This window comes from Equus caballus, chromosome 10 (genome assembly GCF_041296265.1).
Source record: "Equus caballus isolate H_3958 breed thoroughbred chromosome 10, TB-T2T, whole genome shotgun sequence".
In the NCBI taxonomy this organism is placed as follows: domain Eukaryota; kingdom Metazoa; phylum Chordata; class Mammalia; order Perissodactyla; family Equidae; genus Equus; species Equus caballus.
In genome coordinates, this window is record NC_091693.1 from 37,905,549 (window position 1) to 37,925,922 (window position 20,374).

Sequence of the window (20,374 nt, forward strand, 5' to 3'; positions counted from 1 at the left end):
CCTTGAGTTTCTGAATTATCTCTAAATACTTGATTTTTATTGGAGTGTGGAAGAATACAGAAGTTCTCATTAAAAGTTGCAGGAAAGTTTTAATATAGCAGATTCACTTTTTTAAAACTTTAGAAACATTTGTTATTTTGATTATTTCTAAAAACAAAGCAAAACTAGTCTGTAGGGTTCCTTTTTATGTAGGTATATATGTGGTTTGCATATTGAGAGGCATATCCATATACATAACCACTCTTTTCAGAATGTCATAGCACTGTTTGTAACAAAATATAATTAAAACACAACCACTAGACGCTGCTATTTCCTTGTGAAAGGAAAGAACTTAGTTCAAACTGCAAGGCAGTGATTAAATTTTATTTAGCTGAAAACAAAGAAAGGGAGGGAAAAGGGTGTGTTAAGTTGCCTTCACACTTTTTCATGTAAGTAATTATGTTGAGCAGGTCTGGGGTCTGAATTGTATAAGAAAGTATATTATATTTTTATTTTTATTTTATTTATTTATTTTTTTGAGGAAGATTAGCCCTGAGCTAACATCCACTGCCAATCGTCTTTTTGCTGAGGAAGACTGGCCCTAAGTTAACATCTGTGCCTATCTTCCTCTATTTTATGTGTGGGACGCTGCCACAGCGTGGCTTGATATGTGGTGCATAGGTCCACACCCAGGATTCGAACCAGCAAACCCTGGGCTGCCAAAACGGTGCATGTGAACTTAACCACTGCACCACCGGGCTGGCTCCACAAAGTATATTATGTTTAAATAAATGAAATAGGCCTATCAAATGCAAGGTAGTATAATAATTGTTAAACTTTTGGCTTCGAATCCAACATTTAGGGCATTTATTAACATTTCACTATAATTGGAATATTTTTGCCTGGCTGTGGCTTTTGTAACTGCAGACTCAGCTCACTTGCTGTCCAGTCCCTTCCACCTGTGTTATGTTGGACTGGCTGGGAGCTTCTGTGTATGACTGACCAGCGGCTGGGCCAGGCTCCTGAATGAGCAGGCTCTTAGAGCTGCTGTCCCTGATGTGTGTGAAGAAGCTCTGCAGTGGACAGAGCTGGCTTGATTATGGCTGAAGTTCGTTTCTCAGGGACTGATGAATGGAGTCATTGTTCGTATTCATGGCCAAGTTTCACGTTCCAGCATTTGAAATGCTGAGCTGTATCCAGTGTCATTCCATATAATATGTGTAAGATACTGGCTCATCTATGGACTCTTTCCTGTCCTTAGAAAGGTGCACTTCTTCCAAGGTGAGTGGGCACAGAGAAAGAGTGGACTGTTTAGGACCTTTAACATAAATGACAAGTTACCTGTGATTTTCAGTTAAGGAGAATTAAGTAGGTGATAGGACCACAACTGAGTAATTCGGAGATGCTCAAGCACTTACGACTTGGAAGGCAGAAGAGTTAGTTTTAGTTCTCCTGGGGGCATCCCTCAGGGTGATGTCCCCTCTTCTGGAATCCTCCTTTAAGTCCTTTCTGTCCCATCTTGCGGGACGTTCGGTTCCTCGAGAGCCTCTCCCCTCCTGAACTCCTGGTTATTCTACACTCTGTCCTGCAAGCATTGGCACTTCACTGTGGATGATGTTCTGACAGATTTCATGTTTCATAATTTGATCTTACTCCATGGGCTGTAACTAAATGTTTTTGAATGTTTATTTTACCTTTGTTAGCACTGAATTCTTTCTAACAAATTTATGAGTAAGAGCTCTCTGATTAACCCTGTTCTTAATATATAGCATGAAAATGTTGTTTTTGGGTTTTGTGATGCATTAAAAATGTGTGTAGATGAATTCTGCTGCAATAAACAATTTCAAGTTGCTTTTCTAGCTTGGATTCCCATCGAGTAACTCCTAAGTAAGAACTGTTTTTCTACATATGTAACATGTTTTAAAATATGATCTCAATCAATCACACATATGATCCTTGATGCAAAGTGATGATTTCACATTACCTAAAATTATAAAATAACATCCCACTTCTATTAAAAACAAGTAAACCTCACAATGTATGAATTTTCTAATCTAGATTTAATATATTTGTTCTTTAACTTGCATTGAATGCCTTTAATTTATTTTCTAATTATTTTTAATGAAGATGTTAAAACGTTAAAATTCTGAGTGATCTTATATGTAGGTTAAATAAAGATAATGGAGTTTTTTAAAGTCAATGAATAAAATCATTGAAACACAGATTTGGCGCAATCCAGATTTTCACAATTCAGAATTGGTTATAATATTAACTAAAACATATTCTTTTCACAGCATTGATGGAAGAAGACCCAAAATGACACCGTATGTTATTTCCCATTTTAAAACTTGATTTATTTATATAACCTTTTTAAAAATAGGTTGTGGATACTTTTTTTAGGAGAAATGGTTTCCTCATTGAAGCAAACTTTACATTATTTCATTGTATTAGGAAGAATGAGATAACTCATTCTTTTTCCGTTCTTTTTTTTGCCTGGGGAAATGTCGAGTGCTTCTCTGGGGTGCTCTGTCGCAGGAGTTTGATTTGGTTCCCTTCGTGTTTTCTAACTTTGTTTAAACTTTAACACCCATTTTGTATTACGTGTTTTTGATTATCTCTTACTTGTGTCTTTATAGAAGCAGATGTATAAATAAGATATTTAAAGTATTTGAGTTATAGCAGATAGCTTAGCTTTCAGTATATACGATAGTTCATTCTACTAAAGATAAAATAGCTCATAATCTGAAGTTATAGATGTAATCTAATTTTGGTGCTAGTGTATCTTTTTATTATGAAAATCTCTCCACAGGGAGAGAATCTTAAGTAACATTTGGATATACATATAAAATGTATTTTACATTTGTAAATACAATTTAAAATGTAAATACATTTTATATGTATACTATATATATAAAATCTGAATTTTAGCAGGTTTTAAGACCCCAACTATAACCTTTATAGTGATGGCTCTCAACTCTGTCAGACACCAGTACCAATAACAAATGTTTTATAACTGATGCAACCTACATAAATAATTCTCTCCAAACAGTACGTGTAAAAGAGAAGTAAAAGGACAGTAGCTTATAATAAAACAATGTTTATTTTAATATGAAAGTGCTTGCTCACAAATCAGGTACTCTGATGTTTTTCTTATACATAGAATCACCACTGAATGCGACAGGTACAAATGTAAATTCATAGAAGAATGTTCTATCAGTCAATTAACTGCCATGAAATTGTGAATAATATTTCGTAAAGTTTTGAACAGAGCTAAGTACAGTCTCCTCTCAAATATATAATAGTTGCTCTTCTTAGAAAAATCCTGTCAGCATTGAAACTATGCATTAAAAAAGCTGGCTTTTTTACATGTTACAGGTAAATTTGTTTATATGTAAAACATATGTATATGCTCTTTTCACCTCTGTGCGTCTGGTGGACATGTTAAAGTCACGTGGGGCATAGGGCAGCTCTTCCTCGTGCAGGATATTTGGCACCCCTGACCCCTCATCTCATCAGATGCCAGCAGCACACTCTCACATCAGTGTTACCACAGTGCACCAAAAAATTTGAAAATGTCTCTGACCAGGTGCTCTTGCCCTCCATTAGAACAGCTGTTTTATGGTTACCATTTGAGCTTGAATTTAAATAAGCCCTTCCACCTATATCTAAGGTGAAATTATGAGAATTTGCATATAGTTTGGGAAAATTAGAGGGAAAAAAGTAGCTGGATGCAGGAACCATTTCTATTCAGGTTTGGTGTTGGTCCTAGAGCAATTACGTAGGGTTGGGTGGGATATCGAATCAGTAGAGAGTGACATCCAGTATAGTGTTGGGGCACACAGAGAAGTCTCTGTGTGATCAACAGACCAAGTAGCAAAGAGCTTTGAAAGGCCATGAATTCCCTTGAAACCTGCTGTGGGAAAAGAAATGGAGCAAACTTTAGGAGAAAGAGATGATAAACAGAGAGACGCTCTTGGATACTAAGGTGGGAACCTTGAGGTAGGGTGATAATACAATTAAAAATATTTATCAAAATCATGCTGAGTTTGAAAGTTAGAAAATTCTGACTAGCCTAGAGAGAGAGTGATAAATGTATTGCTCAAAAGATAATTTTTATTAGATTATATTTGTGGTTTTTACTTTGTGCTTATTGTCCTCGATCATCAGTTTTGAAGGCTTACTTCCTCTCTGACTGTGCTTGCTTGGCGAGGCTTCTGTCAGGACCTAACCGTAGCCAGTGTTCACTACAGGAGCCTCCGCTCCGTTACCATCAGTCCCGGCTCTGGGCAAGCATCCAGCGAGCTGTGCTCTGAAGCGAACATATCATCTTCTTTGCTTAGGATTTTTACTGATTTTAAGATTTTGAGTTTACCAGAGTCTGATGAATAGAATGAGTGAGAAAATGATTAATTATAAAGGAAGAGAGCAAAAGACAGGAAAATAAATAAAGAAGTTAATGAAGTGTTGATAAACACATGAAACATCCATCCCATTTCACAGGATTAAACAAACATTGAGAGTGGTTACACTCTCCTGGGGAATAAAAGAAGTCTAAGTTTTTGCCTTTGGGAGATGTTTACCCTTGGAAGGTCAGAACACTTCTGATCTTTAATTTAACGAGTACTTGATGTATTTGAATTCTTTTTTTTAAAGAATGCTTTGAGTTAGAATTTTAGAGCTTTGAATATATCAGACTCTTACTTAAACTCTGACGCTGTAAAATAGATGAGCTTGGTTTATCCCTATTATGCCTTATCTAATTAATATTTACCAAGCAACCCCAGTGCAAAAATCTTTGCGTAGATCTCTATCCTGCTGAGTTTCCTGGACGTATTTAGAACATGCTGTTTATAGTCTATACATAAACAATACCACAGAAGCATGGCTCTCTTGAGATTTCATCTGAATTTTCTACTACAAAAATGGAAGTGTGTTCAAATAACTTTAACTGGATTTAAACAAAAATTTTGCTGTATTTTATGGCTATATATGTTGAAAAGTATATCATAGACTTTTATAAAGTAAAATAATAGTGAATGACTCATAAATCAATAATCTTATTGAAAATATAAACTTTTAATTATACTATCAGATCTTAATTTTAAGTAATTTATATAGTTGTCTTTTATATAACTATGTTGTGCTATCATTTTTCTTGTAGGGAACAAATGGCGAAAGAAATTTCAGAATTTTTGAGTAGGTTAGTGCAGTGTAATTTCGGGTAATGTGTCACCTCAAAATCATATTTTTAAATTGCTTTTCATTATTTGGATCAGAACCTGTTATGTGAACAACCTGCTCTTTCTATGTAAATTTTCTGTATAAGAAATGTTACTTCGGGGCCGGCCCTGTGGCCCAGTGGTTAAGTTTGTGTGCTCTGCTTCGGTGGCCCAGAGTTTCACCAGTTCAAATCCTGGGCGTGGACATGGCACCACTTATTAGGCCATGTTGAGGCAGCGTCCCACATACCACAACTAGAAGGACCCACAACTAAAAAAATACAACTATGTACTGGGGGGATTTGGGGAGAAAAAGCAAAAAAAAAAGAGATTGGCAAGTTGTTAGCTCAGGTGCCAAGCTTTAAAAAAAAAAAAAAAAAAAAGAAATGTCACTTAGCCCTCCTGCCACTCTAACATAGAAAAAGATAAAAAACAGTGTTCCTCTAAATTGATGTTCTCAGTGAGGATACTGCTGGCATTTTGGATGGGACTTTCCCTTGTGGGTAGCACTGTCCTCATCACTGGCCCCACCGACTCAGTCTCAGTAGGGGAACTCTTGCGCTCATTGTGACAAAATGAATATGTGGAAACTCACCCTGGGGGTGGTGCTGCCTCCTGGTTGGGAACCACTGGGTCTGAGTGAAGGGGAAGGAGAGGAAGCGTGTGGCTCCCGAGGGCCTCCCACTATAGCACATGGTTTTAAACCTCTGGTGTAGAGACTGAGCCACCAAAGAGGGTAACTTTCAGCAGGATCTGGTCCACTGCCTTCATAAGTGAGTATGAATCAGTAGTATTTTAACTGTCTATTTTGAAGTTACAGAGTTAATTGAAAGTGTTAAAATTAATTTATTTTTTAAAATAAAAAGTTAAATTTACTACTGCCTTACTGTATTGTTTACATGATTGTCTTTATAACAAGTCTAAATAATCAGTAAGTTACACTTTATTTTACTATTTTAATAATTCCAGAGATGGAAGGGAAAAACATTTAAATGCATTTCCTTTGTGTACTACTTAGCATGCTGAATGTATTTTTTAGCAGGTGTATTTTTGTTTGAGGCAGTATGAATGAAAAGTTAGTGATATTAAAACAGCATTTTAAGCAATAATAATTTGAATTCAGTGTTTTTATTTTTTAAGCGTATCAAAACATACCTTATTTATGTTGACGCTTCATGTATATTCTGACAATCTGTGAAACTTGTATTATGTAAATTCACTTTCTCTTTCAAAAAGAATAGAAAACCCATAATAATTTTCAGCTGCTCTCCTAGAAAGACTCTTAGAAGAGCTAGGAAAAAAAAGAGAACTTTTTTTCTTTAGTTTGCTGAGTGGTAGTTGAGGGATGTAGAAAAGAATATTTGAATAAATGCTAAGGCATAATTTATCGTTAAGGGTAATAGAGAGACCTTGCTGACACACAGCTGGCCCTTTCTGAGCAATGCAGTTTAAAAGAAAAAGCCACGTGGAAAATTGCCAGTCACACAAGCCTCCGAAAAGTATAGATTCTGCAATAACCGTATCAAAGATTTTAGCCACAAAAATGCAGGAAGGACTAAATGGCCACACGTGATTCTTTAGCCAGGCTTATTTGTGATTGACAGTCATCCTGTCTAACAGTTTTTAAGTGCGTAGGGTGAGTATTTTTATTCTCTTAAATGAAAGCATAAATAAGCCTTTTAAAGAGGCAGAGGTACCTTTTTTCTTTCATCGTTACCCTTCACGTTGAAGGAATAGTTTCTCTTCTTTCGGGAAGAAGGGTACGTAGTTTCAGACATCGTTGTTGAGTGATGTCAATCGTATTCTGTGTTTGTGGCCTGTTTGCTAAGATTGCTGTTCTCCTTCAGAATGTAAGATGATGAGAAAAACATGAGCCCATTTTCAGATGTTATACTTGATCGTCCCTCTTTAATAGGAAATATTTGCCAAGTAGTAGATGATAGGCAAAATTCCTTGTATGATACTTGAAAAGGAATATTTTAGTTTTGTGTTTACTTCTAATATTTGTACCATCTTCTTTTCATGTCTTGAAATGTGATGTGTTTAAGTTCTTCTTTTGTTACATTGAGCTTAAAAGTCCATTTGCAGCTTATTATGGATGCCTGCTATGTGGCAAGTGTAATCTTTCACTGAAAAATAATGTTCATCATTACAGAAAAGGCATTTTTCCCATATTTGCTGAATAATTATTTTAAATTATGTGTGTAGAAACAGGTCTTGAGCCTGGAGCAGCACTGCTATGAAGAAGTTGAATTTATCCTATTTTATTTTTTAATTATTATATTTTATGTGTATATATTTTTAAATTTTTGTTTCCTCTTTCCCACTCAGATATTCCTACTACAGTGGGCCAAATACAACATTGTTCCCTTTGAAATCTCTGTTATCTGCCTCATGACCTAAAACCTCTTCCTTTAATTTACTAGTTGTCATATTATTACTCACTAAATATGAAGGCGTGATTTTATCTGCTTATAGAACTTTTCTAGGTGTTTGTTAACAGTGAGCTAAAATGTCACAGGAGTTTCCAGGTGCCAGCAGCTCTTTCAGCCTGTCCCTAACGTCTAATGCAGTGGCTGCATTTTGGCCATTCACATATGGCCCCTGTGAATATCCAGATGCCCAGGGAGATTCTGAGCCAGTAGGTATGGCTGGGGCTTGGCCATCTGTAGCTTCCAATAGTCTGCAGGTGATTGTATTGTGCAGCTAATGGCTCATAAACAAACCCTTAGTGTGCTTCTGATGATCTTTCAACTATGCTGAAGATTTATTTTTGATTTTGAGGAATACATATAAATGAATTTTCTTTTTTGATGCAGATTGTCCCTGAGCTAGCGTCTGTGCCAATCTTCCTCTACTTTGTATGTGGGACGCTGCCACAGCACGGCTTGATGAGCAGTGTGTAGGTCTATACCCAGGATCCAGACCCATGGACCCTGGGCTGCTGAAGCGTAGCATACAAACTTAACCACTACATTACTGGGCTGGCCCCATAAATGAATTTTTTTAACTTTAGTTGTTCATTTATCCATGAGTTAGAACGTTTAAACTGAAGTCTGGGAAAAGTCTGTGGTATCAGAATATTGGAATCAGAAGTTATGCTTGAAAACCTAATATGGCTATCAAATGGCACACTAGAAAATTTTGATTTACCTGGGCATGCTGCAGTACACCATTCTTAATCTCATCTGTCAAAGATAGAAAAATTATTATGGATGTTTTTCTAGTCATTATTTCCAGTTCTCAAGCTTATGCTCACCTTCTGGCCTGTTTAGTCAACATTTCATTCATGTTTCTAGTTTAAATGTGCAAAAATATATAATAATTACAGAAGTCCTGCTGTACAAGCCACCAAGGCAGCTGCTGGTACCAAGAAACATGATCTTAGTAAATGGAAGTACGCAGAGCTCCGCGACACCATCAACACTTCTTGTGGTGAGTGTGCGGAGAGGCTCGGCAGCGTCTGGGGCCAGTGCCTGGGTCGGGGCAGAGTTCATTCTTTTGCATATAAATTAATTTAAGCTATTCTCTTTGTTACTCTCACCTTAAAATGAAGACCTAGTTTACTCACGAAGGTAAAAGAAAAACACACTTACTAAATTCATTTTGCGTATCTCTTGTCTAGGTCAGAGAGGAGCAGCATAGAGAAATTATGGTTGGACTGTATTAATGACTGACCCTCTAATGTTGCATAATAGTTACGTAACCTCTAGATCAGAATCTTTTGGTCCGTGAACACAAAGGGAAAAATGGCAATGCTGTCCTTCCTTTTTAAAGCTGTCTTTCTGCTAACAGAACAGAGGAAAATTCTCTACCCAGAGGCTCCATAGTTGTGTTTTTGTTTAAATCATAGAGTTTGAACTCAGGACACTATGACCAGGAACTAAATTGTCATAATTGTAAAAAACTCCTATGTTCTTTCCCTCCTCACTGAGTTTATCTGCATAGTTATAAACATAAAAAATGTCTTGCATGTAAATTTACCTTGCATTTGAGCACAGTGACTTTTTATTCTATTGCTGTGGCCTGTGACCTTGGACAAGTGACTTAACCTCTCTGATTCAAGTTCTTAATATCTAAGAATCTGTTTAGTCCAGCGGTCTTGTGTGGAGAAAACGATATAAAATAGTAATAATGCATAAGAAAATGCTCTGTGGGTATAAAAGATAATATTACCATAAAATGCTCATCTTTTAATAATTAGCTTACTTTTGGTTTTGCACTATTAATTTAAAAATGAAAACTTTATATATATAAATATATGTTTATGCCATAGAATTATTGTTAGATAATAAATTAGAGATGTTAATTTTTTTTTTTCTTTTTTGGTTCTTTCTATGTAATTGATAGATATTGAGCTCCTGGCAGCTTGCAGAGAAGAATTTCATAGACGACTAAAAGTGTATCATGCTTGGAAATCCAAGAACAAGAAGAGAAATACTGAAACAGAACAACGTGCTCCAAAGTCTGTTACTGATTATGGTAAAAACCAGTCTGTACTTTTGAATGTTCCGAAGTATATGTGTTTAAATACATGTAAATATACATAAGACATTTGGGTAAAATGTCCAATATAAATTTTACTGTGAAATTGTGATCCACTGAACCTAACACAACCATGATAGCTTGTGTTTCATAGCATTATTTCTATTAAATGTGTCTTTGAAGTCATATTTGTTAACATGTATTGAATTTACTTGTCAAGAAATTCTAGAGGTAAGAATATTATTGTCTATACTGAAGAGGTTTGGAATAATGTTACAAATGCATGTTTGTTCCACATATAGTCATGCATTGTTTAATGATGGGGATACATCCTGGGAAATGCGTCATTAGGTGATTTCATTATGCGCACATCAGAGTGTACTCATAGAAACCTGGATGGAGAGCCTACTGCACACCTAGGCTATGTGGTACTGATCTTGTGGGCCCACCGTCGTTGACCCAAATGTCCTCATGCAGCACATGACTGTACACATATATACACATACGTAAAGATTGCGTGTGGAAATGTAAAGATTGCTATGAAAAAAAGAATGTTTACTGCAAACATCATTTTCCAATACTGTGAGAATAGAAGAGCGAGAAATAGTACTTTGGTTTTGACCAGAGTTTTGCCTAGACCAGGATTTGATTTTTTTGACTGAGACCCTAAAAATGAATTTTGTTATGTAAAAGGCAAAGTTGTGCACTTGAAATTGGAAAAATAGAGGAGGATAGACATAACCTAGTAAAAGCATGTACTGGCTTTAACATTAATTGAGAATACCTGTGATATAGGAGTTGTAATTTCAGTCTTAAAAGCAATAATTAGAATTTCATTTGTTCAACTTGTTACTTTTAAACTGGCACAATTTATTAGCTTATTTCTGTTTAAAGTCAAGGTGTCAGTATATTTAATGTCTTTTTTTTAAAGGGATATATTCCCAACACTTGATATTATAGTTTAGCGATACATGACCCAAGTTGACTTAGAAAATTTTTGAACTCTTGGTTACATTTTGCCTCCCTTACCACCTTCCTGGCAAATAAAAGTAGTATTTGATTAAAGTCAATTAAATGGTGGAATTTTAGTGTTTCTAAGTCGTTGCAAAGAATAGAGTGAGTGAGGGAAATATTATTAATGAGAGAGATGTTGGTGCTGGTGATTGTTCAGGGCCGTCATCAGTTACCTCTGGGAGGGCAGGCAGAGATCGCCTGGAACCACGAAGTGGCTCTTGGAAGGCCCTCTATCATTCTTCCTGCAGCCACCACTGCCTTCTCTAGTTTAAAAATTTGTCTCTGGCAGTTGAAGATGACGGGATGCTTCCATTCCCTGTTTACTTTCTGTACCAAGTTTCTAACCATAGTTACCTTTGTTTTGTAAAAATGGCAATAGTCTATTCTTTTTAGCTGTAATGTTCTAATCATGACCTTTAGCTGATAGGTTTTCATTATGTTTTATTTCAAAATTTATACGTCTGAATGATTGCACTTCTTAAAACAAGAAGAAATTAATGTTGTAATATTTGGCACACACATTTTTAATGAATATACAAATATTTCTTGTATTTTTAAACCAAACTTTGATACCTTACTCGTCAAACTCTGCCCCAGAAGGAGCAAATAATATATAGCTTACCTTGCTGGTTCTCATACTGTTTCCGTTCATAATATACTATTTGGAAGAACAAAAGTGTAGGTTAAGAAAATTTCCCAAGTCCCATCCAGATATATGAACAAATTTAGGAATTCTATGTGAACACACTCCACATATACGTGGACTTCAAAGAATTTGATTATAGACCATTTTAGGGATCAAATGTAACTTCTGCTTTGAAAAATTCTTTCTTATTTTTCTCTTTATTTTTTCCTCACATAAAATTCATTCTGACCCAGGAATACAGTTAAAAGGAAAGGTGAAGGGCACTAAGATGCTTAACAACTCAATTGAGAAAATTCTGTACTTAGATGGTTTCCTAATGGGGCTGCTAATCAACCTTTAAAAGGAGCTGCTCTGTAGTTTAATATTTAGAAGGATTAGAATTCATTAATTTGAGAAAATAAAATTATGACAACTTCCATGGTTGACAAAAATATAACTCGATATTATTGCCTCTAAGAGTAATATATTGACAATTGGTGATGAATTCTTATAATTAGGAGTGGGGAGCCTCAGGCCCTCTAACTATGTGCAGTGCTGGGTGACCACACTCTCATCACATTTACTACAGAAAGAGGTTTTCAGAAATAATTTCTGGGGCTGCAGTAAATTATCCAGTAAAGATTTACAATATGTAGTTGCTTAAAACAGTGACTTTCGAGAGTAGTTTTATTTTATAGTTCCTGAAATAAAAATGACACGAATTTAAGACTTAGACAATTTGAGGAATTTAAAACATACTGAATATATGTAAACGTGGCAATGCTTTTTCTCTAATGCATATAATTTTTTGATGAATTTAGAAGTTATTCTCTTTTTTTATACAAAAAATTCTAATAATGCTTTAAGGCTCGATAAACATTTATTAAGTCATTTAATAAATAAGACATTTATTAAGTCATTGTTTTGGATTTTTGTTTGGATATTACTGTGTCTCAACATTACAAATGAAATACAATTTTTGTAATTTTGGTCCTCTTTATATGTCCATTAAGCAGAATTTTCTAAAACATAATCAAAACAGCTTTTTTCTTTTTTTTTTAAAATCAGAAAGCAGCATCTACTTGTAGGTAGTTCCAAGAGTGTTTGGCTATGGATAGGCTATTTACTTGTTAGTCACCGCCTCAATTGATGGGAAGCCGTTATAAATTAGAAGAATGCTCATTTAACAGTTTTGGCATTTTTATCTTTTCTTCAACATAAAATATTTGTTCACAGATTTTGCACCATTTTTGAACAATTCACGTAAGTCAATGGGTGGTAACTCATGAGCTAACTGGAAGATGGGTTAAAAATACTTTATAAAATACTAACTTCTATTAAAGATTGTTTTGCTACAATTTTAAGTGGAATTGTAGTACATTAATGTTGGTTTATCTGTACTAAGAGATTTAATTTGAGATGATGCTTTCATTTGGATCACTCCAAAATATATTTGCAGAACAAAATTTATTTGTTTTATCAAATTAATTCCTTTAAAAAAAACTAGCATTTTAAACTGTGAGTATACACAATTCTTATTGTAGCAAAACTCTATCTTAATAAGCAGCTGATCTTTTAGAATAAAGACTAACTTTAGGTGCTGGTTTCAAACACTGTGATGGTATAAGCCTTTCTCCAAAAGATTTGAGTTCTGTATGCTAATGTACACAGGTTTAATAGGATAACCCCTAACAGGAAGAGGAGATTATTGTTACCTTTATAGCTTCCTATGATGCACCTTTTTTAGTAATTTAGAAGCTTTGAGTCATCTTACAGTACAGTAAATTTCTTATAGAATTCCTTGAACAATAATGATTTGGATATAATGCCATATTTATTTGCCAACTGGTTGGACCTGATTTCTTTTTAAGTGCCTCTGGTAATTCATAGGGTTACATTTGAAACTTATTTCACACTTTTGAAGATGATGCAATTGGATGTGAAACAAAGTTGTTTAGATTAGTCTCAAGCTTTCAACATCCGTATCTTTGTATTTTTCCAGATGGATATTCGTTTCCAGGCTTCCCTAATACAATTTCAGTTCTCACATTAGAAAAAGACATCAGAAACTTTCCATTGGGTTTCTCAGTTTTACCCAATATATTAAGTTACAGGAGATGTTATTTTAAAAGAAGAAAGTAGCTGAATTTAATGGGTAGCCATCACTATCGTCATGAGCTTCCTGTCAAGTGGTCATCGAATTCTAATTCACTGCTTAGGATGGAGGGGAGGGTTTTTTTTTATCCTTTTAAAATGTCTTAGTTTTGAGTTAGTGTATTTTCTGCAGCGTAGGTAATTTTAAACTTAAAATGGAAACACTGAACTGTGAGTAGTTTTGGGGGAACAAGAACAAAAGAATAAAGCAGCTCATCTCTGCTGACGTGCTAAATGCGGTGCGGCTTTCTGCAATCACTAACAGCGCCCCTTTCACGGGCATGTGTCGCTTCGCTCCCTGCTCTTTGCTGTCTCTGGTTTGCACAGAAAGAAATCCAGCTGCCATAAAGCTTTTGCTATTAGTGTAAAAAGCAGAGTAAGAGTATTTTCACCCTTTCAGTATTTGCAAATTCTCACAAAAGCTGCGTGACTGTTCTTCACCTATAGATATTATGTAATTTTTCTGTGGCGTACTTAGCTTTTCAGTGGGATTCTTAATTGAGCTGCAGTAAATGGTTGATCTACTTTTAAAGTTATAAGTATAAAGCATATTAAACAGACTTGCCAAATTAGGCTGCTGAAGATGTCAGGTCATTGCCCCAGAGAAAGATGTATACGTTGCAGATAAAATAAAAACCTGTTTAGTAATGAAAATTGAGCAAGGGAAAGAAGATTGATAGGAGAGCAATGCCCAGTATTAGCAGAAAAGCAAGGATTTTTTTCTGTTGGTGAAGAGAACCAAACATTATACACTTTGCACTTATTTCAGTGGATTTTTTTCCAAGAGAAATCTGATTTCAGAGTCAGTCAGTCTCTCTGAGGGAAAGTTCCTGCTTACCGTTACAGTTTTGTTGTTGTTGTCATGAAGTTGTCTCAATATTATTAGTAAAAGGTCTGTGCTGTCTTGGCTGTTTTAAATCCCAGAGTCAGTTGGCAAAGAGAAAACTCATATGTTGTCCACTTTTTTGAGGAAATTCTGATTAAGTTGACAAATGTCTATAATCCTTCACACTTGTGAAATTATCATTTGCTTGTTTTATCATAAATAGTCCCGTTAAAGTTATGCTGAACTCTTTGGAGGAAAAATATAATCCAGTCAGTAATACCAGCTGGCTCTCCTGCCGTGTGGGTTTATTCTAGGTTCCTGATGTGGTCACTTGTGGGAGTCTGCTAGGGCTTGGCCATTGGTGGTGGTGGTTTGTATGTGTGTGAATGTGTGTGTGTTTGCAATGCCAAGGAACATCTTCAGGGAGAGAAAATTCTAAGTCACGCTCTGTATTCATTTGTAGGCAATTAGTATTTACATTTATTATTAGGAACCTCTCTTCTTCTTCTTCTCCTTTTTTTTAAAAAAAGAAACTTGTGATGCATTTTAGGATTAAAGGCTGTTTCCGTTACCCCCTGGGCAGCTGGTGTGACTCTCCCTGTTCTCTAACAGCTCAGCAGAACCCAGCGGTCCAGCTTCCTGCGCGGCAGCAGGAGCCGGAGCGGCACCGGCAGCAGCGCTTCTTCCGCATTCCGTTCATCCGCCCTGCCGACCAGTACAAAGACCCCCAGAACAAGAAGAAAGGCTGGTGGTACGCCCACTTCGATGGACCGTGGATTGCCCGGCAAATGGAGCTCCATCCTGACAAGCCACCCATCCTTCTTGTGGCTGGTGTGTATGATTACATGAAAAAATTTATAGAGCAAAAAAAGGATTATAAACCCTCCGAATGAAATAATTTAATATATAATATAATTCATTAAATTTCAGGGTTGAGGGATGGAATTTCGTGGTTGTCACATTTCCAATGAATTGAGTTTTAACTTATTTATAATGTGAAATCACCTGGATTAATTATGTCCTTGGAGACGGCAAAGTTGTCTGTGTCCTGAGACCTTTTCATTGGTGTTTAATTCTATCAGTTGATTTGCAGTGGTTTAAGGAAACGTAGCATTTTTACTAACCGTGGTGACTTCTTTGATCAACTGCAGCGTTAATACATTTTGAAAGGGATCTTTGTGGAGGACAAATTTAAGTTGTTTCTGGTGAATTTATTAAGCAGATTTAATCTTAGAGGAAGAAAATAGAGTTTTAAAAGTTCTCAAAACTATGGGAGTGGATAGCTATTTCAATAATAAAGTTTATAATAAACGGGTCTGGAAAGAGACATGGTGATTTTTCTGCTGCCTCATCTGTCAGGTAAGGATGACATGGAGATGTGTGAGCTGAATCTCGAAGAGACGGGCCTGACTCGGAAGCGTGGGGCTGAGATTCTGCCGAGACAGTTTGAGGAAGTTTGGGAGCGCTGCGGGGGCATCCAGTACCTCCAGAGCGCCATCGAGAGCAGACAGGCGCGGCCCACGCACGCCACGGCCATGCTGCAGAGCCTGCTGCAGTAGCGGCCGCGCCCGCCGGCCCCCGGCCCCCGCGCCGCCCACGAGCGCGCGAGAACGCCCTTCGCGGAGGGAACAGAGTGCATTAATCATGGCCTGTGTTAATTTAAGGTTAATTATGGTAGTGAATTTGAGGTCTAGAAATTATTTTCCTGAATCCAGCTGTAACTGTTAAACCTCTCATTATTCTAATATTTGTTACACTTGGACAGATTCTGATATTTGTCATCCTTTGCCAACAGACTACCTTAAATCTGTCATCATTGTTTAAAAATTCAAAATACTTGCTTGTTAAGATGACACAGTACCAAATAATTGGAATAATGAAACTTGACTTAAATTTTCTTATAAAAATTAAGACACTTAAAATGATCAAAGTACCAATATTTTGATTTGAAAAGCTGTGTACTTTTTACTCACTTTTTCAGAAATTCATGGAAATTTCCATCAAAGGTGGAAATTGTTATTTTCCCCCCTCCTTTGCCGGTGTCTTAGTTTGAGTAAAGCAGTACACCTGAGATTCTAGCATTCCGGAGTCTTGATGTATGCTATGTACTCCTTGATAAAGAAGGGGTTCACAGTATCCTGCACAGATTTTTCTTTTCTATCACATTGTGTTGCTAAAAGACAATTTTTCTTACACTCCATGGACAAATAAAGGAAGTTTAGACCATTTAAATGCGTAAAAGTTTTGAGATAATGTTTGTTTCATTTAGAAAAGGAAGTAGGTTTTAGGTGGCATTGTGGCTTAGCCGGCCTGAACTCAAATATTCTTCAGCTTCATCTCAATTGCAATTTTTGTATCAGAATCTTGTCCAGCTTGTTTCATATGATTTAAGCTAGTGTTGTGCTTCAAAACATGTTGGTTTTTAAAAAATTCCTGTGTCTTTTCTGGCCTTTGAGATTTTGGTAAATGTAGAACTGTTGTATAAGCTTTGTAATTCAAAAGCCGTTGTACTTAGTAATGCTTGTTTCGTGTAACTGATAAATAGTTTTTTTGTGTGTTGTTCGTTTTGATCAAATGTCAGCGGTTTCAAGCCTGATATCCATGACTTCATATTAGGAATTTGGAGACAAAAACACATCAAGGAATTAGGTTGACATGATCCTGAGGAGTCTTGTTTGTATTTTAGAATAAAATTAGAAAATAAAATTATTCTCTGCACTTTTTTCCCGATTGTTAAAGACCCTAACCTTTGAAATAAATTTCCAGTGATTTTTCCTAGAAAGAGGACTTCAGTTAGGGAAATATTTCTCAGCTGATTAGCTTGGTGCTTGTGAGCCACAGACGCTGTTTTCAGAATTGCTTCTCTCATCCTGTGTCTCAGTACAGACGTACTTATTTATTATACTGTGCAAATGGTTGTCTTCGGTTAAATTTAATGGGTCCTGTCTGTGCTACTGAGAATGTGAATGTGATTTTCTTTTGAAGGCTGTCTTACTGCACGGACTCACCCACCCTTGGGTCATATCATCGCTGTGATTGGTGACAGAAGGTCTGGTTACTGAAATAAATGACCTGTTCTCGCTCTTCTCATCGCTTGCCTTTAATTGGTGTTTTTATTTGTGTAGGATAATAAATGATAAGCGTTCTTAACTAGTAACAAGTCCTTGAAGAAAATTTAGTAACAGATTTTAATGACTTGTCTCTTTAGCACTGTTTCCAGAAACAGTTTTATGTATCTCTTAGGTACATATAGGCACTAGATGGAAAACTAATCAAACAGGTGGAAATTATTGTAATGAGAGAACTTAATGTTTTGAAGAATTTGTAAGAAATATATCACAGCAAAGCATTGGTACAAGTCTTTATAGTTTTTTACTTGAATAGTGAATAAATATAGTCTTAAGCCATTTTGTTGCTAATGATGCCACACAGCTGTCCTAGCACTTATCTGTTTAGTCTCCTGAGTTAGTTTTGGCTGCTGGGAGAGCTGCCCTCATTCAGACAGACTTACAGCGACCTACACACAGTAGATGCGCCTACACACAGAAACCCCTTTTCTGAAGAAATTTAGGACTCTGTTAGCCGTTAGGGAAAGAGCAGAAATGGTGTTGCTAAAAGATGTTGACGGACCGCTTTACATGTTCACAATCACACCCGTAAACTCTGGGTGAAAACTGTAGGAATCAAAAGTAAATTCATATTTTAATCAGTCATTTTAATTGAGATTTAAAATTAGAAGTTCAAACCAGCTTATTGTATAGTAAGAATAGTCTCACTCAATACCAGTTCCTTCCTTAGTGTATGCTTTGCAAAGGTAGACATATATAAAATAAAAATGAGAGGACAGTGTTTTCACATTCAGTTCAATTATAATGTACTTCCTAATTCCACTAACACATTTGAGATCTGCATTATGAGCTGTGGGTACGCACTGAGAGAGTCTCTCTGCTCCACGTGTGTCAGGAGAACACTGAGGATTCTTAGTTGTGAAGATGAGCAGATGGCCCCTTCTCAGAGGATCATCTGAGGAAGAAAGAGAACGATGCACTCGGGAGCACAAGCGCCCATGGAAGACAGTCTGCTGTGGCTCACCTGCTGCTCCTGACTTTTCCTTAGCTTGTTCTTCCCAGGAACATGTGAGCCCTTTTGTTTTGCAAGCAACCAAGAAAATATCATCTTAAGCAGAAAATAGATTGTATTTGTGGAAGCTTAGATAAAGAATAGAAACCCACGGGTGAGAAGAATAAGAAGGATTTATTGTTTGTAGAGTTTTATTAGTTGGATCTTTTCAAAAGACATTTTCTTTCACAGGCTATTACTATGGTTCTCAGGGTATCCAAATATGTAGATCTTTGGTTTCTTAACCTGAAGTACCTTAAGAGTTCTTGGACCAGTAGAGTAAATATTTATTGAATGCATCCGTCAGTCAATTAATACAAAGTTAGTGTAGACCTGCCTCCTTTTGTAGAAGAGAGAACAGAGATCAGAGAGGTCAAGTAATGTAGTTGTACACCATGGAAGAGAGACGAATGCCTTTGCTTCAATCATGCAGAGCAAAAAGAATCCAAAGTAACTGTTTTGAGTAGCCCCCTCAGCGTTTACAAAGGGTTGCCTCTCTCCACATCTTCAGAAGGTGTGACAGGTTTTCTTTTTCATTACCAGCAACACCAATTATTGAGAGTTTTAATTTCTCCCAGAAGATAAACTAACAAGGGGAGGGCAGAGGATCTCTAAAAATGAGAACAAGGACAAGTTAGGGGGAAAGTTCTAACAGCAGGGAAAGAGGAGAGCCGCGGCGGGAGAGAGAGAAAAGGGGTGTGCCCCGAGGACAACGCCCCAGGCTGAAAAACACCCATATGTTTTAGGGAACAAAGCACTCCGAGACTCTCGCTAAGTTTCAGAATGAATTGTATGTAATATCAGAGCAGAACCTATTGCTAAAACTTGGATCAAGACAGACCTGATGTGTAGGTCCCTAGCGTGGGGAAACGGCACTGTCGCGGCCCACGAGAAGTGGACGTTGTGTGCCTTGGCCTCGGGAGGGCGCAGGGGAGACATGCAGAGCAGAGCCTGCCCTGCTGGGACGGGGTCTTTTGCAGTTCAGTTCAGTGCGAATCGATGCATTCTTCCTTCTCCATCGCTAACTTAGTATATGAAGTAAGTTTGGTGGTTGTAGTTTTAAAGAGATAATCAGGAAAGAAATTCATATCAAAAAGAATATTTAGTCCTAATTTGTACCTATGCAGAATCTCACCTTCAAACCTCAAATAGGCTTACCTGATTGGCCATTTTATTTTCACTTTTGAAAACTTGTCTAATAGCAACTGTTACTTAACTTTTCCTCATTTCCTTAAAACTATATACCTTCCTAAAACGCCGATGTACCGAAAATACAAATAATAAATGCTTTCTCTGTAGAACTCCCTCTTGCATCTTGTGTTTTTAATACAGTTACAGGGTGTTATAAACAAAGACAATTGTAAGTGTTGCACGTGTTGCCCTATGTCTCAGATGGAACAAGTTGGAGAAGTCTGGGATCCTGAAGCTTCATGCAGTCACCAGGGCTGGAAGCGCCATGCTGGGCGGCTGTAGCAAGGGGCGAGGACTCAGGTGATTGAAACTTCTTGAGCTTTGGGTCCAACTCCTTTGGGACTTCCATCCAGGGAGCAAGCAAGACTGTGTGTGAGCTGTGACTACTCACTTTGCCTAAATTAGAGAAAAACCACATCTTGGCTGCCTTTCCCCAGGCCCTTACCCAACTGTTTGTGAGAAGACAGGATGTGAAAACAGGGGACCCAAAGAAGAGTCCTTCTCCCTAAGGCTTCGAGTACAGCTGGCCTAGAGAGTCACCTCGTGTCCCTCATCGGGAAGCTCCTGTGATCCTGGTGGGTCTGCTGAGTGCAGAGAGACGCCGACTGTGTTACCTCCACAGCTCCTCTCTGGCTGGTTGGAAAAGACCAACCCAACAAGTGGGTGATGGGAACAATGAGAGGCACCTGCTTCAGAAGGGGACTTCCCCACAGGAGATGGGGTGTCTGCTTACTTGCCTTTCTCCCTCAAAGACGGCATTCT

General features: G+C 37.0%; 1 protein-coding gene across 12 annotated transcripts in view; it reads left to right on the forward strand.

Moving 5' to 3' along the window:
* The window catches only part of MYO6 (myosin VI), a 153,822-nt gene extending 134,100 nt beyond the window's left edge, over positions 1-19,722 (forward strand). For 5 of the 12 annotated variants that reach the window (XM_023650669.2, XM_070225156.1, XM_070225155.1 and 2 more), the window contains 8 exons: positions 1,840-1,866; positions 2,274-2,303; positions 5,141-5,179; positions 8,530-8,633; positions 9,549-9,680; positions 12,559-12,585; positions 14,915-15,133; positions 15,662-19,722. In XM_023650669.2, the coding sequence (XP_023506437.1) occupies positions 1,840-1,866; positions 2,274-2,303; positions 5,141-5,179; positions 8,530-8,633; positions 9,549-9,680; positions 12,559-12,585; positions 14,915-15,133; positions 15,662-15,861 (778 nt within the window). In that variant the 3' untranslated portion in view covers positions 15,862-19,722. The remainder of the gene's footprint in view (positions 1-1,839; positions 1,867-2,273; positions 2,304-5,140; positions 5,180-8,529; positions 8,634-9,548; positions 9,681-12,558; positions 12,586-14,914; positions 15,134-15,661) is intronic. The other 7 variants (XM_070225162.1, XM_070225163.1, XM_023650675.2 and 4 more) reach the window with 5 other exon arrangements.
* Positions 19,723-20,374: the final 652 nt, after the last annotated feature.